General features: G+C 40.4%; 1 protein-coding gene across 1 annotated transcript in view; it reads left to right on the top strand.

The window, feature by feature from the left end:
• EYA1 (EYA transcriptional coactivator and phosphatase 1) overlaps positions 1 to 24801 on the top strand; it is a 297411-nt gene that overhangs the window by 184459 nt on the left and 88151 nt on the right. The window contains exons 6-10 of the mRNA XM_008150342.3: positions 3556 to 3625; positions 3940 to 4085; positions 7969 to 8091; positions 22959 to 23041; positions 23453 to 23639. Coding sequence (XP_008148564.2) covers positions 3556 to 3625; positions 3940 to 4085; positions 7969 to 8091; positions 22959 to 23041; positions 23453 to 23639 — 609 coding nt within the window. The remainder of the gene's footprint in view (positions 1 to 3555; positions 3626 to 3939; positions 4086 to 7968; positions 8092 to 22958; positions 23042 to 23452; positions 23640 to 24801) is intronic.

Genomic DNA, 24801 nt, shown 5'->3' with positions numbered 1-24801 from the left:
GTTTATAAATAACTTGTAAAAAATTAACCATTTTTCAAGTCATTATGGTTTTTAAAATATCTACTTTGCTCATGACCTAAATCTCACAATCTCATTGAACACATATTGTTTATTTTATTTTTAAATATATTTTTATTGATTGCAGAGAGAGGAAGGAAGAGGGAGAGAGAGACAGAAACATCCATGATGAGGGAGAATCATTGATCAACTGTCTCCTGTATGCCCCACACTAGGATCAAGCCCACAACCTGGGCATGTGCCCTGACCTGGTTCATAGGTTGATGCTCAACCACTGAGCCATGCCAGGTGGGCCAAATATTGTTTATTGATTACTTACCACATGCCAGGCCCCATCAGGTGCTGAGACAGAGTAAGTGGTCCTTGGTCCCAGAAACGCATGGTTAGCAGAGAAATCCAACATCTAGAGGCTATATATGCTGACTGCGAGGCAATGTGTTGAATGCTGCATTCCATTGTTCACAGCATTTTAAGAAAGTAAAGAGAAGGCAGCCATTATCCTAAAGAGACAATGATGTTTTGGCCCCAACAGAGTGGTGAGTGTTTGTCAGAAGAGGAAAGAAGAGCATTGCGAGGCAGAGGGTCGGGTATAAAGAGCAATTGAGATCACATGAAAATGCAGGGCATGGATGGGGCATCCTCGCATCCAGGGAGGCTATGGAACACTAAACCCAGGGGAGGGTGGAAGCTTGCAGCTCTTCGTGTACTCTGCCAAGGGTTTGGAATTTTTCCTAGGGATCATGTGAGCTCAGTGGAGAGACTGCAGGCTGGAGAATGACCATGAAGTTTCCAATGGAGAAAGATCACTGTAGTGACAGTAGTGGGAGACAATGGGTGATGGGTGGGACGCAGGGACAGAAGCTAGGGGGCAGTTGCGGTTGTCCAGGTGAGACATACTGAGGACCTGAACTGGGAAGGGAGAGGAGGGATGGAGGATGCAGGAAGCTCAACAGGCAATTTTTGGATTTGGGATGGGTGACTTGAGAGTCATGAAATAGAAGGGGAGAAAATGAGATAATTTTGAGGTTTCTAGTCTCTATGTAAGCTGTCAAGAGATCGTATTAGTATGTTTTGATGAAAAGAGTCAGGCTAGCAGAAATACTTTCTCATTTAGTCACTTGGATGTGTTACTCCATTTCTACCCCCAGATGTAAATGGGGGGGGGGGTGGAAATCGTGCTTTTAAGCATTTTACTGAACAGAAGGTGATGCTGCCCATTGAATGTAATTAAAAATATAAAAGAATGGCAAATTTTGGACAAAGATAGTGGTTATCTGGGTGTCTGAGAAAGTAAACATATTACAGAAACACTGTATTATGCACTTCATGTTATTTCATTTAGTCCACACAACACTCCTACTGGTAGTATTATTGCCATCATTTTACATGAGAACATATCAAGGCTGAGAGATTCAAGTCACTTGACTAAGACCACATAGAGGAGTCGGAACTTAAATCGGAGCTAAAATTAAATTCTGATTCCAGAATATGTGTTTAATTACCACACACTGCAGCCTTTCAAATCTCTTTTGTCATATGTACACACATAGACTGTGTGTTTAATCTCATTCAGAGCCTCATAGAACTTCTCATACCCTGTGTAATAACTTTGATATCTTCTATTTTATTATTCTGTTGGAAACAAAACATTGCTGGGTGTAACCTATAAAGTTGAGTTTATGATCTTTTTATGGGTCCCGGCTCACATTTGAAAAACACAGGGATAGAGCTAGAAAAGAATAAAAAGGGGTTTCTGTGGTTTCCGTCATCAGATGGCATTTGTGTAATTCTTTTGGTAATAGTGTTATTTTTAAAAATTTTATCTTTAACTGTGATTGTGCAGGGACTCTGTGGGATAAGTCTACTTTGCCCTTGGTTTCTATTCAGGCTTAGAAAACGGGAGTAGAAAAGGTTGTAGTCACAGGTGACCTTGGCAAGTGGTAGTCCTTGGGTCCCGGTGTTCTCTCACTAATCCCTCCCTTCTCTAAGCGGCAATATTTAACTAACCCTCCCAAGGCTATTCGTGTGCCCCCTCCCTGCGTGTGACAGGCAGAACTTGTCTTTGCACCTGTAGCACCTAGTCGATGCCTGGAACAAAGTAGTGGCTCAACAGGTGCCTGAGGACAGAGGGACATCAGTGGGTCGGCCAGCCATTTCTTCAGTGTGGACCCCATCTCAGCCACAGGGTTGAAGTCTGGCAGCTAGAAGGAGGGGTGCCAGTCCAGATCTGTTCTGTTGCCACTGGGTTGGGGCTGCTGACTTTCCAAGGATAAATAGATTTCGAGATTCTAGTTCAATGCCACCACTGTTCTCCCAAACACGAGCTAGAAAATTACATTTGAGAGGCATAAATGTACTGATGTGACGTCATGAACAATATATAAAACTTTGAGTGCATGGAACCTTGAGAAGGGTTTTAATGAAGACTACAGTGAATACATAATAGAACCTCTGAAGAGAGGAATTATTAGTGAAGAAGAAAAGAAACATATTACATCTGGTGATAATTTACCCAAAGAGCCAAAGAGTATACATCTTAGCCAGGCAGAGACTAGAAAGAGTTTGAGGGAAACTGTATATACATTTACATTATATATATTATATAAAATACATATATAATATATATTATACATGTCTGTATATATGTAATTAAAAATGTATATAGATATATATGTACATAGACAGATAAATAGCCCTTATGTATAGCGAAAGAAGCTGAAAACTACCATTGAAGGTCTGATGTTAGCAAAAATGGATTTGTGTTTCTTTTGTTCAAAATGAATATAAGAGAACATTTGATAGAAGAATTTAGTATATTTCTGAGACCATTAGTTCATTATAACTAAATGTATGTGATTTTTGGAAACAAAATTCTGTTTGAATGCTCCCTTTGAAAAAAACAACCACACACACAGCTTTTTACTTGGACACTGAAGTTGAGCACCTATAACTGAAGGCAAAGGAACACCCACCTCAGCCAAGAAAAAACAGGCTCAGCTTGCAACTTGAGAAACTTAAGATAGTTATAGGAATGCGTTTTCACTAAGAAATATTGCTAAATCAGTGCAGGCAAATGAGGACCTGTCCTATTTCTGCTCACTGGAGAGAAGATTAGACCGTGTTTCATGGTAATCCAGTCCCAGGTGTGTGTTCCTGTTGAGCAGAAACAATAGGCCAGGTGACCTTCTGGTCCTGCCCAGCCCTGCAGTCCCACTTCACATCTCACCTTTCAGCATCGTTCCACACAGTAGCCAGGACTCCTTGTGCTCTTCAAGTTCTGCCCCCGAAAAACCCATTGCGGCATGCTGGCAGGCATTTTAGAAGATTGTGACTGTGTGTTCTAAGAGTTCGTTTAAAATTAAAACCACTTAATCAGTTCCTATAGGTTTCTTAATATGGTTTTACTTTCTATTAGGTTGGCTTGCTTTCTACAGGTTAGAAAGGTCTCTATGGTCAACCTACAGTTCACACTAGATCCCTGCTTGGTACATATTTTGTATTTTGCTTTGATCGTTGTGCATTTCTTATTTTTTTCAGCAATTGGGAACAGCAGCTTCAGCCCAAGACCAACTCACCAGTTCTCCCCACCACAGATCTATCCTTCCAAGTAAGATGTATTTTCTCTCCATCAGTAGCTTTTTCTGAGTAGTCTTTTACCTTATTTCCAGTCATGTCTTGTGCCCACGTTACATCTTAATTTAAACTCAAGTGCGTTTCATAGAGACTTTAATGTATTTATGCACATTTGTTTGGGGCCTCACGTGGTGGAGACGGCGGTCTCTCGGCACTTTGTATCTTACATTTGAACTTGTACTTGCAGAGATAGTCTAACTGAAATTTGTGAAATGCTTGTGAATCGGTTTCCTTGCATGTTTCCATCTAATGCATGGGCTTTCATTTTCTGTCATTTCTGACAAATAGCAGAGCATACCCACATATTCTCCCTACCCCTTCCTCACAAACTATGGCTGCATATGGGCAAACACAGTTCACCACAGGAATGCAGCAGGCCACAGCCTACGCCACCTACCCACAGCCGGGACAGCCATACGGAATTTCCTCATATGGTGAGTAAGTCCGATTTTCAGTTTAGGGGTACCGTTATCGGGTGGGCATACCTGAGCGGCACGGAAAGGCTGTCACCTTGGGCCACTTTAGAAAGTGCTGTCACCTCTTGTGTCTCCCTTCCTAATGCGATTGTTTCAAATGAACATTGGGAGTCCCGGTGGCCGCTTATATTGAGGTCAGAGGTGGCAAATGGATGGCATGGGTCGTAGGCCCTCTTGGTCTCATTGACTTCTATTTATATCCCCCTCTTCATTTGCCATTTGAGCGCTTGGCTCTGGAATCCAAAGTATGTGGGTGCATATTTGCGATAACACGTCTGTGAATGAAGTCTTTTGGGGTAAAGATTCATTTCCTATTTATCAGATGCCTGGCTACGATTAGGGAAGTACAAGCGGAATTCAGCAAACCCTCGCTCTGAACTCCAGGGTGGCAGTGTGATCACATTTCAGCGTTATCCGCCGTTAGGAAAAGTGAGCTACACAGCTCGGCGGGCTGCACTTGAAAGAGGCAAATCAGGAAGCGGTTCAGGCTCACCTCCGTTTGTTCCTCCTCACCTGCAGATTATCAGAATCTCCATGTAATTTAGCTCAGTTGTTACAGGGCCGAGGCCTGTCCTTTAAAAATAAGTCTGGCAAAACCTCAAAGTTTACTTTTACAGAATCTTAGGATTTCAAAATACCCTTTCTTCAGTTGAATTGCAATTCTAATTTTAAATAAATTGCAACCCATTTGAATAGAAAATGTATGAATTGTTGGCATTTTATGAAGAAATACATAAAACCTTATCAAGAAAAAGTATGTTAATTTTGGAGGAAAGAACTAGTAGAATAAGTAATTCTGTGCTTATTGCAAAGGGTTATATTTTGTGATCAATATTCTAATTATGTTTCTGCTGCTATTGTTTTGTAATATTTTTCCTGCAGTATATTGAAAGAAATGTTTTTAAGCATTTCATTAATAATTAGAAAGTAAATTACTTCATTTCTTTCATTTTCTATCTTTACCCCAAACCAAGGCAACCATATATAAATTTCTTATAAAATATCTAGAAATTGAAATCTAAATTATCTATATATGACTTTACCCTTTATAATTTTATTTCAAAACTATCAGCACTGACTGTGATCTAGTTAAATGTTTTTAAACTAGACTTTAAAAACAGCCATACAATGGACTTCCTAGAATTGTCTTTCATTTCCATAACTTTGACTCAAGGTTTCTCAAAATAATATTAGCCATAAATCAAAGTTATCTATAATTTGCTTTTTAACTATTCTTTTGCTAAAAGGATCTATGAATTGTGGAGCTTTAGTTCTGCAATGTGAGTTAAGGATTCCCCAGTGTATATTCTCAGATTTTATTGTAAGCTGATGATTTGAAGTTTCAGTGTCGTCTCCAGTATAGGCCATGCTAGCGTTCTGTAGACCTGCCAGCAGGATTGTTGGGAAGGTACCATTCCTGGTACTGCTTGGGCTGCCTCTCACAATCTCTCTCCCATTCATTCAGTCATGGTAGGGCCCATTGCCAACATCTGTGCTGTGGTGTAGGGACTCCTCCAGTTCTAAACCATTAGCAAATGTCCCTATTGTCTGAAACAGTTGTTCATGGTGGATGAGATGAGCAGAGTTTCTGAGATTAGAATCAGAACTAGTAGAGTAAGGATGGGAAGTTTAATATGACAGGTAGGGTTGGGGAGGAGGTCAGAGCAAGGCTCCTTGTAAAGGGCTTTGATCCCTGGGCCTCCCATGCTTATAAATCTCCTGGGAAGGATTCTCAGTCCTTAGAAGTTTCCTGATCACCTTCTCTCTTCTCTTTTTGGGCCTAGACTGCAAAGGGATGCCCCCAGCGCTTCTGACCAGGCATTTTATTTTTTTCTGGGGTCAGTGCATCAAGAAATATGGCAGCCTTCTCCCCATTGGGTGAGCACATAGTTCAGGGTTTTTAACTGCTGATAGTCAAGCTTCCAATGGTCTTAAAAGATCTTCTCCAAGGATTTGTGCCCCCCTGACTTTTTACTGAGACCCTGTAAGAAAAGATAGGCAAATCTTTTCATAGTTAGAACAATAGATCGGGGGGGAAGAAGAGCTCATACTAGTCTTCACTAGACCTGCTTGGAGTTGGTAATTGAGATGGATTTGCCAGTTTGTGGGTAGAAGCTACAGTGATGCGTGTGGCTATGGGCCTTTTCTACCTCTTCCTACTTTTCCTTACCTGTTTCTAACACAGATTCCCATCCCTCCAGGCTAACAGCAGAGGTGGCACAGGTAGAGACTGGAAACAGGTCATTATAGCCTCGATGGAGAGAGGAGGGGGGGGGGGCGATCCCTATTGTGACAATATGGGAAGACCGGGAGGTTCTAGAACCATCACACCCCCTGCCCCAGGGATTGTTTTTCCAGAGGCCATTTATACGGATGGGCTATTCATTGGTTGGGATTACCTATACCGAGAAAATCACATTTTTTAAAATGTTAAGGGTAAGACTTAAATGTCATGGCCATTGTGAGGTTACTTAGTGATACTGCAGGAATTAGAGGAGGCTCTCTCAGCCGAGAGTCAGATTCTTCTACTGCCTCAGGAAAATTACCTACTTCATTCTACTGATGCAATTCCCCTAAAATGGAAATGAACAGTGAGACTACTGTGTATTCTAGATCCCAACGATACCATTTATCTGGAGTGCAAAGTAAAATTATTCAAAAATGTGAATTCCCTTGGCAGAAATTTTCCTCCCCTCCCTCTGTGGGAATGAAGGACAATTGGGAACTTTCGTGACTGTCTTTAATTAGGATCCAGGGCTGAGCCTGTACAGCAATCCTGCCAGACCCCAGTCCTGAAACTCGGATGGCAAACTGATGCTTTAGGAAGTACTTGGAGGCCACAGTACATTATTTCTATTACAATACAATAAAAGGAAGGTGTACTTTAGGCTACACTTGAACCAATTCTGTTCGAATTGTAATAAGTACTTATGATGCCAGGTAGGTACTCAATTTATCGGGGTGATCACTTCATAAATTATGTAAGTGTCTATTCACTGGGTTGTATAACTAAAATTAATATAATATTATAAAACTATTAAAAATTTAAAAATATTTAAAGATATTTTTGAAGTATACAAGTTAATAAAAAATTAAGTCAGTTGGTTAACAACCTTAAAAATATATTTGAATAAATACTTAAAACTACAAGGTTCAAAAATGGGAACTACTGGGCAGCTTCACTTGTTTGTTTATAAGTCACTCTGCTGTTCTACAGGATTTAGTTCTTAATATCCTGCTTTTTGTGTGTTTATTTCCTGCTAGGATCTGAATATTGGGAAGTTTTTCCCTTGTGTGGCTTATTCTGTGCCCAAAATTGCCTCCTCTGACTTCAAAATAAGTGTGTACTAAAAACATCCTTGTGGTAAAAAAGTAAAGAAAGAAAATGCTTCTGAGGCTAAAGAATCTAATTAACTTTTAGAGGGGAAAAAAAAAGGATTTTGATTCTGACCTTAACATAGCAACTTTTGAAATACTTTAAAGTTTAGTTATGACCATTTCTTGACTATAGAGGAGAAAGATGATCTTAAACTCTTGTAAAACAATAAAACAAGTATAAAAGTGCTATCACTGGAGTTCAATTTCATAGAAAATGGAATTCAGAAAAACACTAAGAAAGAACAATGTGAGTAGGCATTCAAATCTGCAGTAATCCAGTTTTTTAAATTGAAGCTATAGTTTAGGTTATTTCACACTAAGCATATATACACTTGATTATTAAGATAATATCGGTAAACATTTGAGACAAACAGTTGTGGGGATGTTTTTGCATATTTACCAGTTTTTGGAAATGAACAGATAGATAAGCTATCACTAACTGATTTAGGTGCATTGTGGGCAGGCATCAAGACTGAAGGTGGATTGTCACAGTCTCAGTCACCTGGACAGACAGGCTTTCTCAGCTATGGCACCAGCTTCGGTACCCCTCAACCTGGACAGGCACCGTACAGCTACCAGATGCAAGGTCTGTATACACACTGACGTCGCCCCGCCCTGTGTGAACCCTGTAGGCCAGGAGGTACTTACTAAAGTAGAATCTGAAGGTCCACGGAAGGAGTGGGTGATGGTGGAAAGGGGATTGTGCTTAGAGGCAAGAAACCTGATTCTACTTTTGCTCTTCACTTACCTATTCTCCAGGCCTAAATTTGCACATTTATAACATCAAGGGGTTAGACGGAGTGATCTCCCAGCTTCTTTTCAAAAAGCTCCAGAATTCTTTGTGAACTCGAGGTTTTCTGCCCTTCTTGTGACATATGCTAAAAACTCTGGCTCTTGCTGTGGCCATCAACCTTTCTAAAAGGGCTTAGTTTTCACCCTGGCTGGTGTGGCGCAAGACATTGGAGCATTGTCCCTTACACCAAAAGGTGGCAGTTTGAGTCCTGGTAAGGACACATACTCAGGTTGTGGGTTCGATCTTCGGTCTAGGCACTTGTGGGAGGCAACCAATGGATGTTTCTCTCTCACATCAGTGTTTCTCTCTCTCTCCCTTCTCCCTAAAATCAACTTTAAAAAAGTAAAAGGACTACATTTTCTTTATTTTTATTACCACAGCTCTAGAAATAGAGTATGTGATATGTGTTGACTAAAATGATCTACCAAAGTCCAAGAGAAATGGATAGCCACTAGTGCATCTTCAAGAGGGGGCTTCCAAGGCCCAGTCCCTGGGTTCTGGTTTTGAAACTGGAGATCAAACTAGTGTAAGCACCTCTCTGCAGCCTCGTGGTTACCATCCCAAAATGAGCTTACAGAAATTTTCAAGTACGCGTTTAGACGTTTCTCCAGTCGCTCGCTAGCCAATTTTATGTTGATGAAATCAAACCTTAATTTTTAAGAAATGGGACTTGTACTCTCTGTGTCTTTTCTTTTTTTCCATTTCATTCTGTGAGTAATATTTGACTATTGTAATTTCCTGAATTGTCAGTCCAGGAAGGATTAGGGTGAAAACTCGTCCTGCACCCCTGAGAGTTTGAGAAAGCTTACACTTGGGAGTCATTTTTATCTTTCTGTGCTCAAGCATATGCAGCAGAAACAGTTCTAAGAGGACTAACCAGCCATCAAGTATAATCATAGTGTTAGAAGAGAGAGAAGAATAGCAGTGAAGGAGGAAAAAAAAGTTAATTTGGAGGAAAAAACCAAACTCTTTATTTAAAAAAAGAAGAAAGAAGGACATTTATTTGTAGCGTTGAATAGAGGATTGCCTTTCTACCCAGAGGCTTCATTGCATCTGGGCTTATTGGCTGATGCATTAAAACTTAGTTCTGGTTTTGTGTGTCCCTTTGTTGAGTAGCCTTTCTGGATGGATTTTAGAACTCATTTTCTGTGACTGAGTTAATATTTCATATGGGTATTTCTATAATGACACTTCACTCAATTTTAGATTATTGGACATAACATGATGTCCACAGATCAAGCCAGGTAATATGCTATTAACTTGAAACTTAACTGCCCAGTGTGATGGTGTATAATTATATACTATAGATTCCTTATGGACAAATTTGGGTAAATAATTAGATTCTGTTTAATATGTATTTCTTAATTATTAAACACATGATAAAAAAGATCCACCATTATTAAATGATTTTGTGTGACCTGTTGTGGGAGTCTATCAAGGTAAAATTGTCTTTTCAATACACGTTGTTTTAAATATAAAAATTTCTATAATTTCTAAGATTATTTTTATAAAAATTTCCAAACTCTGTTATTTTTTATTAATAACAGTGATTTTTTACTGATATCAATCTCATCATGTACTAAAAGCTCATGAAGTAAAACCTGAGACTGGGAAATGGCATTCACCTTTGCTGCAAGATGGCTGGAAATTCCTATTTCTGCTTTATCTCTTTTGTACATTTAGTGAAAGATCAGAAACTTAAGTTTAATTGAGAAAGACAAAATGTTTTTGTTTATAGACAACTGTAGAGTTCACCCCAGGGAAGAGAAATCTTTATTAGTTTTTGACATCTTCCTGCTCCCAGAGTCAGCCTCCATGTTTCTGGAAGTTTTTGAATGGTGTGTGGAGGTCTTCACACACCATTGACAAACCTTATGCAAATGAGTTAGCAGAATGGATGAGTGTGGATGGACAAAGGATGCCTGAGACCCCGGGGTCAGCTGTACAGATGGTGTAGAGTGTTTTCAATGCTGCTGGCCAATCAGAGGGCATTGACAGAATGAAGCAGAGGGGGAACATGGTGATGGTGGTGTTGTGTGTGTGTGTGTGTGTGTGTGTGCGTGAGTGTGCGCGCGTGCGCACACACGCGCACACACTTCTATCCATACATACTTGCACTAAGGGCAGGAAAACCACTTAGGAGAAACTGCTTCTGCCTTTGATTTATTGACCAGTTTCACAGAATATCTGTCCAGATTGTCACAAGCAAGTCTTATTCTCCTTTCATGTAAAGAGGCACCTGAGTTGACATCAGGCTTTAGTTATAATTTTTTAGAACTGCAAGTTCTGGACCTCTTGCTGGTATCACCGCCCATTTACCCCCACAGCATAGACTTACACTTCCCTCCACCACAGAGGTTCAGTCATGTGAGAAAATGAAATTTTATTTAGCAGTCAGGTAAAGAAATGCAAAAGATATTCACACACACAACACCCACACACAATTAAATTAAGTCAAGTCACTTAACTGGTTAAAGGTTAAGCTTCAGCTTTGAAGCAAGCCCAGTTTTCCCTAATAACTTAGTTCTGTTGATTGCAGACATTTGCAGGCAGAGACCTTTTCTACTCATATTTCATCTCTGCTATCTAGTTGCATGTCTGAAATTTACAAATGTTGTTGGAAGTGGAGAGGCCTCTGACACAATGACAGAAATTAAGATTCATAAGAACTCTGGTTCTCTTCGTTTGGAGAAATGAATTTGGACGTTAGCATAATAAAAATCCCGATTAATTCATTATTGTGGGTTATTCAAGTCAATCTCCCCTTGTGCCCATACTGGTAGGTGGAGTGGAGCTGATTGGTGCCCTCCCAGAACCGGGTGGTGGTGAGAAAGCCTATCTGAGTGTTTTATTGCCCCAGAGCAGCAGGGATGGTGCGGGATGTTCCTGTCTTCTGCACCAAGGAGGGGTCAGGATTCCCCGTGATGGATGGAAGGGGCTGCACAGATGCACACGTCGGGGACCCAGAGGCCTTGTTTATTTTCCTAAGGCTTTATTGCCCTTGCCTAGAGAAGAAAATAACACAAATTCTAACTCAACTCCCTCTTTGTATACGGTGTTGTTCGTTCTGTTAAAGAGATTGGGGTTCAAAACCAGTGAGGAGAGATAATAAATTAAGGGCAGAGACTTGCTAACGGGGCTTGGAAGAGCGCATAACTCCATGGCAGTCTGCACCACACTTCTCTGGGGTTCATTATGAAGAGGGAGCGAGCTAATAATAATCTAATAAGGGACCCCACCCTCACTTTCTGGGGGCTGTCTCTCTGTAGCTTTTTAAATAGATAGATGAATTATTTCAGTTTATCAGTCATTTAGAACCTCAAAACTGCTTAGCAAAGTGCACTGTTAGAGTTTTTCATTCACCAGAGAAATGGTATTTTTCAAAAGGGACAATACCAAACTCCAAAATAATAGGGTTTTAAGAAAATGTATATTATACTTTTTTCATAATCTGCTATGACAGAGCATTTGAGATTTGCACTTTCTGGTGTAAAATGACAGTAGGCAAGAGTTATTATTGCAGCTAGCTCTGATGTCCACAATTGCTTTGCCACTCACACCTATATTTTAGTTTGTCTTTTCTTGCATTCTAGGATTTATTTTTTCTTAAGTTGATTTTTTTAAAAGTCATATTCCATTTCAGTTCTTTTAGCATCATCTGATATTTCAAATGACACGTGCTGAAAATTATATGGAAATCTTTTGCAATCCAGTTAGTTATACCAATAATTGATCAGAGATTCATACCAATATTATTGTTTATATAAGTTTTTAATTTAAAATATATAAACATAGATCAAGAAAGATCAACGTAAAGGCTTTGCAGTCTTTCCTACCGAAGTTAACAATTCTCTTGAGAATAGAGAAACTGTAACTGGGGTGAAAAAGAAAACTTGGCCATTTAAAATCCTTCTCATAAGGAAGGGGGAAATGTTGGTCTTCAATAGCCCATCTGGCCTTTGAGGCTTTTCCCCAGGGAGCTCTTCTGCCACATAGATCGCACCCGATGATGGACACAGCCCATGGCGAGGAGGCCAGGGAGGGAGAGAAGCAGGCTTCTGGGAAAATACACGAGGGATAGATGGCATTCTGCGTGCCCAGTGAGTGCTGGAAAACACTCTACGACATGGGAAGCACAGACAGGCCCCAGCAGGTCCCAGCATTTTCCTGTTGGCTGGGACTCTGGTGTTTAATGTGGTCCTTATTCCCTGTGAAGTAGACCTTTGACCTACACATTACCTTCTTATTTTTTTAAGTTTTTTTTTAAGTTCTAGCTAGGCAACGTTCTCCAGGTTAAGTCACACACAACACTTTGACTTAGCATTTTAAATCATGTTATAAATCAACATAGACTGGGTTCTTCTTAACTGTCAAAAAGTAGTAGGGATTTACTAGTGAACGTTTTAAGGGGTTGGTTAATTTTTAAACTACAGTTGCTTTGCGCCTGCAGAACTGGTGACCCACACAGGGTCTTCCAACAAGACTGTTTCTTGTTTGTTACGGTTGACGAGACCACCACCCTTTCTCTGTAGGGACCCCGACAGTGACATGAAAACAGAATCTTTGTGATACACTCTCCCTGGGTGACTTTATATCATTTATTTTAAAAATTATTTAGTAGCCTAAAGGAGAGCTACAATCATAGTTTTACTATAAATTTATGTACTGAATTTCTCAGATACCCTTGTCTCTACCCTTTGTGTGTCTGTGATGTTCATATAACCAAAAGTGAATGCCACTTTTTATAATCGGTAATTCCCTTTCCATGTAACGGAATCTGAAAATCTAAGAGGTAGATTTGACGTAGTAGAATGGAAAACACTGACCTGGAAGTGGAGATAACGCTTACTCCCTAAGCAAGTGTCCTTGGACAAGGAAATCGCCATTCTCTTTGCTTATAAATGTGTTATAAATGTACCATTAAAACATAGGATGTTATTGCATTCTGAATTTGAAATCTTTCACATGTAAGCAACACTATTATCTTATGTTGACTAATATACCCATGATATGCTAATATCTGAACTAACAGAGTTAGTAGTCTGTACCTGTACCATAAGGTCAATGTTCTGTTAGGATGCCATGTAATATATGGATGTGAACTCCTTATACCATCTCTGGGCTCCAAGGTACTCATATCTGAGATCAGTGTGATCTTTATGAACTGTCTAAAATCCATGATGCTTGATCAGTTTAAAATTTTATTTGACTTAAAACTCTGCTGGATTTTATTTCTGGAGATTGAGAAATACTTTAAATCCTTCCAGCAAATACTTCTAAGTCCTGAATTTGATTTCTTTATATAATTTAAATGTAAAGTAGGGATTATAATCTAGTTTTTTTAAGATAAGCCTTTATACACCCTCTACTTAAAAAAAAAACCAAAACAAAACAGTAAAGTATGTGTCCTCTAGATAAAATCTGAGAAATAAGCTCAATTATCGTTTTATTATTTTTCCTTTGCCTATTCTTCTTTTTATTGAACAAATAAGGAAGTTAAGAGAATTTTTCTCTATGTCTGTTGGCCTTTAAGTCACCCTTCCAAACTGCCCTTCTCTCTCTCTCTCTCTCTCTCTCTCACACACACACACACACACACACACACACTTATGGAAAGACTTTCTTCCTATTCCTACACCCATTTATTTATGAAAGTCATTTCTCACTGGACTCTTCTGTCACTTAACACACTAGATTGTAATTTTCAAACACCAGCCAAAGAAGATATAATTATGAGGTGGACAGAGACCTTATAACATCATTTGAATTCCTAGATACAGCCTTGCTACATGCAGCTTCAGACTTTCCAAATTTTATAAGCCAATAAATTATTTTTAAACTTAAAAAAAGAAGAAGAAATTTTCAAACAGCAGTTCTGTCTTGCACTTGAGCCTAGATGAAACCCTTCGAAGGCCTGAGGCAGATATGGTTTACCCTTCCCTGTGTGAGGCAGTGAGATCAATATAACACAGAAATTTAAGAACTCATGATCAGGATGAAAAAAAGACGAATGAGCACTTGTTTAGTATTGTTCCAATGAAGAGATAAATTACATGATATAAGTTATAACTGAACTGAAGAATAGTTGGAGAAAGCTTATTGGAAAGATGGGAATTGAATCAGGCCTTGAAGGAAGGGAAATGAGGACTAATAGAGAGAAGCTTTAAGTTAGAGAAGCAAGAATAAAATGAGTTTCCAGGACAGCAGTCCCCATCCTGAACTAATAGAGTGAACTGTCCATGGGGAGCCTCAGGATATAGTATGGTCAGCATATTCCTCTCCCTGTACCAGCATCCCAAGTCTCCACCCCAAGCTCCAACTCCAGACCCAGTGACATAAACATACAGATCATTGCATTTACAATAGCTCTCCCCACCCCCTCATCTCCTCCAATCCTTAAAAGGAGAATGAGAATCATAACATTTCCTGTGTCCCAATGTGCTCATATTAGTGTATTCACCACCATTCATATTCTTGGAGTTTTAAAGAATGTCATTTCCTATCCTGAACTGTTAATTCTTTCCTTAAACAAATGATCAGGAGACTTGTTGTTTTCTGTGCACAGTTGTGTTTTTCTTTCCAATCTAACCAGGTGTTGTCATTTCATTCATGAGCAGCTCCATGTCAACACATGTGGTGCCTATGTAGGTAATGCAAACAGATGTTTCTTTGTGTTGTCTTCATGAATGTGTGTGTGAGTGTATGTGTGTGTGTGTGTTTACATTTTCTCCAAGGAGTGGACTCATGACACCTGCTTCCTTCGGTCTCCAACACCCTCTATAGTAGTGATTATGGCTGTAAAGACTGCCAGGAGGTGCTGTCAACTGAATTAACTTGAAAAGGGTTTTCCATAATATGATATAGTTAATCTGCCTTCAGAATGTAAACATTCTTTGTTTTAAAAGAAGGCAATGAAGTGAAAAATAAGTCTGTCTTTTAAAGAAGTTCTAGCAAGAAAGATTTTTCCAGTGTTAGTATCCCCCTTCCCTGCCAAAAAAGAAGTATGGCTATGACTTTTCACAATAGTAAACTATTTAATCGGATAAGACGAATACGATTTTTTCCTTTTAACTAATGGGTAAGAAGGTACTCCCACAGCCACCCTGCTTGGAGCATAGAGTAATTCAGACTCTACCAAGAATAATACTGGGTATTATTGGAGCTTTACTTGAACCCATCTCTACCAGACACCTTAATTGAGAAATAATGGATTCTAAGTAGGAATTATTTTCTACTTTGGGGAAGTTTCGTGATATAATGTTACATAAATGTAAAACACTTTATCATAAAATATTTCTGCTCTCCCCCTTTTTTTTTTTTTTTACCTAGAGGTGACTTTTCATATAAAGTCATTTGTCTCTAAGAAGGAAAATACTTTTTTTTAAAAAACTTATCCTAACCTTCTGTTTCCTTATGTACAAAATTAGAATATGAATACTTCTTATAGCATCGAGTTGTGGAGATAAAGCAAGTAAAAGAAGAACACAGTCCTAACATATAGTAAGCATTAAATGGATGTTATAGATTTTTAGTTTTATTATATTTTGTAGCCTGTGTATGTTTGTATGGGTTGTCTATAAATACCGAATTGTTTATATAACCTCTAGGGCAGTGGTTCTCAACCTTGCTAATGCCGCGACCCTTTAATACAGTTCCTCATGTTGTGGTGACCCCCAACCATAAAATTATTTTCGTTGCTACTTCATAACTGTAATTTTGCTACTGTTAATGAATCATAATGTAAATATCTGTGTTTTCCGATGGTCTTAGCGACCCTGCTAGCGGTTCTCAACCTGTGGGTCAACCCACAGGTTCAGAACTGCTGCTGTAGAGCCTAAGACCATCGGAAAACACAGATATTTACATTATTATTCATAACAGTAGCAAAATTACAGTTATGAAGTAGCAACAAAAATAATTTTATGGTTGGGGGTCACCACAACATGAGGAACTGTATTAAAGGGTCGCGGCATTAGAAAGGTTGAGAACCACTGTTCTAGGGTTTCTTTTTAGACTATTTTTTTTGTTGTTAATCCTCACCCGAGGATGTTTTTTCCATTGTTTTTTAGAGATTGGAAGGAAGGGAGGGAAGGGGAGAGAAGGAGAGAGACAGAGAAACATTGATGTGAGAGACACATCAATTGGTTGCCTCCCTCAAGTTCCCCAATCAGGGCCCAGGATAGAACCTGAAACTCAGGTGCATGCCCTTGACCAGGAATTGAATCTGCCACCCTTTGATGCTTGGGCTGATACTCTAACCACTGAGCAACATCAGCCAGGGCTCTTTTTAGACCAGGCGTCCTCAAACTATGGCCTGTGGGCCACATGCGGGTGTTTTTGCCGTTTTGTTTTTTTTACTTCAAAATAAGATATGTGCAGTATGCATAGGAATTTGTTCATAGTTTTTTTTTAAAACTATAGTCCGGCCCTCCAACGGTCTGAGGGACAGTGAACTGGCACCCTGTTTAAAAAGTTTGAGGACCCCTGTTTTAGACTATTTGATAGTGAAAAGACTAATTAGATATAATTAGGATTAGATAATTTGTATTAACTGGTTAATTCATTATTTAGTACAAATTAGCTTAAAATACTGATTAGTAACATACATGTAAATATATCTATACATATAAAAAACCAGTGACCATAATGACCAGTCGCTAAGATGCCACTGTGGCAAACCACTGGGCCCAATCAGAGAGTGGGGCCCGCCGGCCAACCTCGAAGCCCCTCCCCCCTGCCAGCCTGCCCCTGATTGGACTCTTCCACCCCAATCAAGAGCAGGCTACCGGCCAAACGCCCCCTCCCTTCCCACCGGCCAGCCCCTCCCCACCACAATAGGCCCGCAGCCCCTCCCTCCTGTCTGGCCGCCCCTGATTGCACCTGCCCACCCCAATAGGGGGGAGGGCTGGGCGATCAACCTCCTGCATCCCCTCCCCCTGGCTGCCTCACCCCTGAATGCACCCCCACCCCAATAGGGGGCAGGGCTGGGTGGCCAACCTCTTGCAGCCCCTCCCCCTGGCCGTCCCACCCCTGATCGCACCCCCCACCCCAATAGGGGGCGGGGCTGGCCAGCCTACCTCCTGTCGGCCCCACCCCATATCAGCCCCACACTCCATCAGGGGCAGGGCCGGCTGGCCAACCACCCACAGCCCCTCCCCCAGGCCCCTGGCCCCCCGATCAGCACCCCCCACACCATTCGGGGGCAGGCCAGCCAGCCCACCACCCAAAGCCCCTCCCCATGGCTGGCCCCGTCCCCAGTCATCCCTCCAACCCCAATTGAGGGTGGGGCCCACCGGCCAATCGCCTGCAGCCCCTTCCCCCAGCCGGCTCGGCCCGATCGGGGCTGGCTGGCCAGCCAACCTCCTGCCATCTCCTCCTCCTGACAGGCCCAGCCTCGATCCACCCCGATTGGGGCCAGGCCAGCCAGACCCCACCCATGCATGAATTCGTGCATGTGGCCTCTAGTATATAATAAATACATATCACAGAGATAGATAGAAATAATTGGTTGATTGATTGATTGACTTTGTAATCCAGGCTTAGGAGGCAAGGGGATAAGACGGGAATGCAGGGGAGGTTTTTCAGAGGAAAGGGGTTTCTTGTCCCTGCTGAATTGTGAAATGCTGAGCCCATTAGAAATTAGCAGGATATGATGGGAGGGAGTGGCTTTAAGAGAGCTGCGTGTTGCTTCACTAGTGTTGGAATGTGTATCTGGGTGGGCTGGGGTTGGGGTTACTGGGAAGAAACCAAAGAAGCCCAAGAGGTAAACTGGAGCCAGACCAGGGCCTGATAGGGAAGCTGGTAAGGAGCTGGAATTTTATCCTGAGAGCGGTAGGGAACCCCTGACTGGTACTTTGTAAAGCAGGGGAGTGAGAAGATGAGATATGCGCATTAGAGAAAGTATGGCACTGCCTTTGTGAAGAATGAACTGGAGGGGCCAGAAGAGGGCAGGAAGCCAGGAAGGAGGCTGTCACAACCTCCTCCCCCCGCCCCTCTGCTGCTGGTGGCCTGGACCAACCATTAGCCACTCTCTGTGCCTGCATCCTACAGGAAGGCAGGCAGGCAGCCTGCAGGTCTGATTCTGCTGGTGAGAAATCTGTATTGCCTGAGGCTGGTTCTCTAGTATGAACACCTCTCCCTGAAGTTAGATCCTTTGGAAGTTACTTTGCCTCTTGGGCTGCTGAGTGCCATTAAATGCCTGCTCAGCATACTAAACGGAATGGAATCCAGCCCCAGTCAGCCAGTAAATGAGTATAACTCATGTTGGATTCCAGCTAATGTGCAGGCTTGGAAGTAGCATGAAGTCTGGGCAGTCACTGGGGTGCCATTTGGAGCACTGAGCTGTGATTTACTTGGTCATATCTCGGCGGCCTGCATGTGCCAATATAGCTTCCATGGTCTTTTCTACCTTGTTCCAGGGAATAACTTATGGAATGAAAACATCCATTTTTAAAATATATTTTCTATATCTTGTTCATTTTCTTGGTGGATAGGGATTTTTGAGGTCAGTATTTATTGTTAGAAAATGTGTAGTACAAATTAAAGTATCAAGTCATAACCTAAAAATGGGGAGTTTAAATGCAAGTACAAGTCATAACTCAAAGTAATTTTTCCTATCAAATGTATAAAATAGTTAGCTTATTAAAAAAGCGGTGATAGTCACACTCCTATCCAGAAAAAAATATTCTCAAGGAATTTTAAAAAGCCATTCTAAGTTTGTTTATAGATAATATATTAATTGTTCACTGATATGTAAATACATGATGAGTCATACGCTCATGAGGTTCAATGCTTATAAAAACAAAACAAAACTGATCTTATCCTGGTAAGTCCTGTGAGGTCCAAGACTATGACTTAGTCATCTTTTTATCCCCATGTAATTATCACCATGAGCCCAGTGTTTAATACGATTAAGAAGTATGAGATCGCCACAAGAAAATGAACATTAATAGGGGATCTTATCTCTCAAGGCCCTGATGTTCGTGGTGGCATACATTTTAGCAGTGAGAGAGCTCTCTGCTTATCTGTGTTGGGTGTGTGTGCTGGGAATTTTGAACAGTATTCTTGAAAAGATACAAATGAAAAAAAAATCCTCAAATATGAGTCTGTGTGATAACTAAATTTAAAACCATCTTAGGAATTATTTTCCCTGCTTAATTAAAATAACAAATCTTTGGACTGAGTTTTCAAAGTTCAGAGATGCTTGATAAGTAGGAAAAGAATTTTAGATATGCAAAGAGATTAAGTAATGTTTATCTAGTTTGGGAAAGTAAAAAGAGAGAAAAGATACATAAATACAGTGGAGAATGTTAGAAATGTTTGCTGGAATAAATAATAACAGTTCCTAACATTTGTTGATACTGTAGATTATTGACTGTGCTCTCCAAAACATTACCTCATTTGATCTGTTTAAGAAACCCTATGAAGTAGAGTTTTTGCCAATAGGGAGATTATATCTTAGAGGGATTAGGTGATTTGTCCAAAATCCAAACACAGCTCATAAGTGATCAACTGGAAACTTTGTTTTCTGGCTCTTAAGCCAGCACTTAAATGTTCAGTAGCAAGTAAATAATTGGCATATAGTGGTTACTTCATCATATCTGGGGCATCTAAATAGCTCATTCACATTGAGCTTTCTCATTGAACTGCCAACACATTTATTGCCTATACCGTCATTTGCCATAAAAATTTCATTTTTTTTAAATGGTTTTTCTATTGACAGAAGCAACACAGCTCTGAGTAGAAAATTTAAAAATATACATTGGCTTTATGAATATTATGTGACCAATGATTGTACCTCTCCATAGATAACATTCCTGAGATTCCTGTGGTTTTAAAAATGTCTTGTGCTTTTAGACACAGACGACAATGACGCTTACCTGGGGGAAGGGAGTTAAGGGGGTAGTAAAAGGTAACGGGGGTCAAATATATGGTGACAAAAGATTACTTAAGTTTGGGTGGTGTGCACACAATACAATATACAGATTATGTATCATAGAATTGTACACTGAAATCTACACTAATAAAAGAGTAAGATTCAAATTGACTGTACCTTTGTGACGCCCACCAGCCAATCATGAGTGAGTATGCAAACTAACCCAACAAAGATGGCGGGTTAATTGGCATATGCAGGCGCCGAGCAGCTGGGGGCAGGGCGGGATGCTTGCGTCATCACCATGGTGATGATGCAGGCGTTCCGCACCACCCCAGCGGCTCTGGGCCTCTGGGCAGCATGTGAAGGTGGAAAGGCAGCTCCAGCCGGAGCAAAGGCGGTGCTGGCAGCCAGGGGAAGGAAGGCCCATTCTTCCATGAATCTTTGTGCATCGGGCCTCTAGTGTATGTATAATCATATTAACTAATGCCAACCCAATAAATTTAATTTAAAAAATAAAGAAAAAATGTTTTATATGTTTAAAAATATTTCCAATGAGATCACCAAAAATATTTTTGTTTTTAGTGTTTACTTTAGCAAAATATTATGAAAATTTTTCACCACGTCATTGAATGCCATTATAACACCATTCAAATAGTTTCATAGTGTTCTGTTTTCTGGTTAACACCTATCACAAACTTGGGGGTACTTTCTATGTTCAATTATTAGGAATAACACTGAAGAACGTCTTTGCTATCTCTTTGCATAAATCCATATTTATTTCTTAGGGTAAATATCTGGCAATAAAATTTCTGGGTTAAATGGTATACAAAATTTCTTTTTGTTTTAAATATTTTTATTGATTTCAGAGAGGAAGGGAGAGGGAGAGAGAGAGAGAAACATCAATGATGAGAGAGAATCATTGATCGGCTGCTTCCTGCATGCCCCACACTGGGGATTGAGCCCGCAACCTGGGCATGTGCCCTGACGGGGAATTGAACCATGACCTCCTGGTTCATAGGTCAATGTTCAACCACTGAGCCACTCCAGCTGGGGCCAAAATTTCTTTTTCTTAAATATATGTTTTTATTGATTTTAGCGAGGAAGAGAGAAGGGGAGGGGAGAAAGGAGGGAGGGTGGGGAGAGAGAGACATTGATCAGTTGCCTCCTGTATGCTTCCAGACTGGGGACTGAACCCACAACTTGGGCATGTGCCCTGACCAGGAATCGAACCAGAGATCTTTCGGTGCACAAAACAATGCTCAACCAACTGAACCACACTGACCAAGGGCCAACATTTCTTAATCATTGACCAAATAGCTCAATAGAATGCGTTTGCCTATTTAAATTCCCATTTTGCAGTGTATAAATACCCTCTTTTATAAAACTGCTAATCCCTGATCTTGTCATTTCCAAAATCTTTGTCAATATGATCTTGAAATTAGTATATTGTTGCTTTGCATAATTTAACAGGAGGACAGGAAGTAAAGTGGGGACAGAACTAAGATTGGCTCTTGGGTTTATATCCTGCACAGCGCTTACTGTTTATTGTTGAACATGCGTAGACATTCAACGCATAGAATGTTACCTAGCACATCCTATATAATAAAAGCCTAATATGCTAAGTGCCTGGTTATCCAGTTGGCCGTTCAATCAAAGCATAATATGCTAATGATATACTAAGGCAGCTCAACTGCTCACTATGACATGCACTGGCCATCAGAGGGCAGACAGTTGACTGGTAGGTTAGCTTGCTGCTGGGGTCTGGCCCATCAGGACTGAGTGAGATGGGCTGGACATGCCCTGGAGCCCTCCTCCGGTTCCTCCCCTGCTGGCCAACCTCCCATGTCCCTCCCTGGCTCTGATCATGCACCATTGGGGTCCCTTGGCCTGGCCGGCACCCTCTCGCAATCTGGGACCCTTCGGGGGATGTCAGCCAGTTTTGGCCCGACGGCGGAATGACTCGTTGCTATGACGTGCACTGACCACCAGGGGTCAGATACTCAGCACAGTAGTGGCCCCATGGTAGTCAATGCACTCCTACGGGGGAGCACCGCTCAGCCAGAAGCCGGGCTCACAGCTGGCAAGCACAGCAGTGGTGGCGGGAGCCTCTCCTGCCTCCATGGCAGTTGGACATCCCCCAAGGGCTCCCGGATTGCGAGAGGGTGCAGGCCAGGCTGAGGGACCCTCCGAGTGCACGACTTTCGTGCACTGGGCCTCTAGTGTAATAATAAAGCATTGATCATATTCCTTTCTGACCTCTGTTTTATCAAATACTTCAAGTGCTACCTTTCATTCTTCTGTGAAATGAAATAGTCAACTTTTTCAGTGGGCCTTTAGGATAAGTATAAGCACTTTAAGTTATTGGAAGTAACAACTTAGTTTTTGAGCTTGCAGGAACTCTAAGATCATCTAATCTTGTCCTGTCATTTTACTAAGCATACTTAATGTGAAGATGGGAAAAATTCTGTTGTGTTTTGCTAATTGAAATGGAAAGCTCAGTGTCTAATAGTTTGGCACAAATGTATAATTTCATCAATAGTTTACATGGGTTATTCATTCATCACAAATTTAAACCTCCTTACTTTTTAATTCTTTGTAATCTGGTAAAACTAAAATTGTCAACCATTTTAAGAAACTGCAATTTTAGCCATGTCAATAGGTTCTGGTTCTGAAGAGAAACCAAATACATTTGCAGTGAACTCCAATTCTGCTTTGTCTAAGTAATAATTTCCTATAGGCACATGATTCTAGGAAGCTTAGCCTATTTCTTTTCATTTTGTTTTAGGTAGCAGTTTTACAACATCATCAGGATTATATACAGGAAATAATTCACTCACAAATTCCTCTGGATTTAACAGTTCACAGCAGGTAATTTTAAAAGCCAATTTAACTTCTGAAATTTTTAAAATGCACCGATGATTTTCTTATATGAAAAAAGATCTGTTTATTAGACACTATAAGTGAGAGCTTTTCTAAGCCTTTTAATAGTTTTTTTTTTCTTCTTTGAATATTTGTTTAATAGTCTTAGATGGTGAGTTGTTTGGTTTAGGGGTTGGTTTGGGGGTTGGTTTCATTTTACCTAGTAATGCATCATGGCACATAGAAGACATGGGAAGAGTGTTCTGGTCTTACATAAAATTCATTTGTAAGTCTGAGCACTTCAGTCAATGGTGTTTTGTGTGTTCCTATGTAAATTCAGAAACACAGCTTTATTTGCAATATAAGAAATAAGCAGCCATATTTTTTGACAGATGATTTTTGCATGGTTTGATTTGCCAGGACTATCCATCTTACCCCGGTTTCGGCCAGGGCCAGTACGCACAGTATTATAACAGCTCGCCGTATCCAGCGCATTATATGACGAGCAGCAACACCAGCCCCAGCACGCCGTCGACAAATGCCACCTACCAGCTTCAAGAACCACCATCTGGCATCACCAGCCAGGCAGTTACAGATCCCGCAGCAGGTAATTATGCTCGTTTTGTTGGCTCTACAGGCTGTATTTCTGGTGGTTTAAATGCATTTTTCCACAGTCATATAGTCATGCAGTGGTTGCAGGGTTTTGGCAAATTTGGGCAAGCCTACAGATAAATCAAGCAGCATGAGCGTGGCATTGGCTTTATACTAAAATATGTAAACAAATAAAAGTATGTGAACTTCAAAAGCACATGAAAAGGAGATTTTATTTAATTATAAATACACAGTTTTCAAGATTTATATAGCTTCTTACATGCATGATGATAAGTAGTTATAATTCTTAACTATGATTATAAATAATTTGCTGACATTGAAAATGAAAATAAATGTCATCACCTTGAGTTTAATGTTTATCATCATTAAATATTTAATGTTTTTCAAGAAATCAAATAGCATCAAAGGGTTGGTGATGGGAAACTGATTCCCTGGCCAACCCATTCCCACTCATGCAGGCTGTGGAATGGATAACAGTGTGTCGAAGTGAGGCATTTTCTGGGCAGCCTTGACGGGCCCTCTCCGTCCGTGGAAGTTTTCCTGCTATGGTTTTGATACTTCCTCATGCTCGCCTTAACATTTTTTAATGTAATCTCTCCTTTCATGGATTATGAGTGAGCTCTTACCCGCCAAGAGTCAGAGAGCGTTCTTCCTTTGCCTTTTATTCCTGGAGCCAATGCCCACCCTGTTGCTACCAGTCAGGGGAAATGGTCTTATATGGAAAGACTCGCTTTTATGATAATTTGATCAGAAGGTTAATTCTGGGTGGTTATCCTATTCATGAAAAAAAAAATAAGGTTTTAGTTAATAGATGCTAATTTAAATTTTGACTATAGGTTTATTCTGTAAGTGTTAGCAGGCGATCCCCCCAAAAAAAATCCTTACATTTTGTGTCCTACCTTTTCTCTTAAATGCATGCCAACTCGGTTTATTCCAGAGTAAGCAGTTAAATCTGTGTCCCTAAACTGTGTTCCATCTCACTGCAAATACTCACTTCTGATGTACATCCCAACTCTAAACATTTTTATCTTTGATCATCACTTTATTTTTTAAAAATCTAGTTTGATATTCTTCACCCACTCCACATGTGTAAATAACAGTTTTCATAGAGCCTCGTATACATGTCTCTTCTGTCTTTTAATTAGATTCCACATCTA

Source organism: Eptesicus fuscus, chromosome 19, assembly GCF_027574615.1.
Source record: "Eptesicus fuscus isolate TK198812 chromosome 19, DD_ASM_mEF_20220401, whole genome shotgun sequence".
NCBI lineage: Eukaryota > Metazoa > Chordata > Mammalia > Chiroptera > Vespertilionidae > Eptesicus > Eptesicus fuscus.
This window is presented reverse-complemented; position numbering and strand designations above follow the sequence as displayed.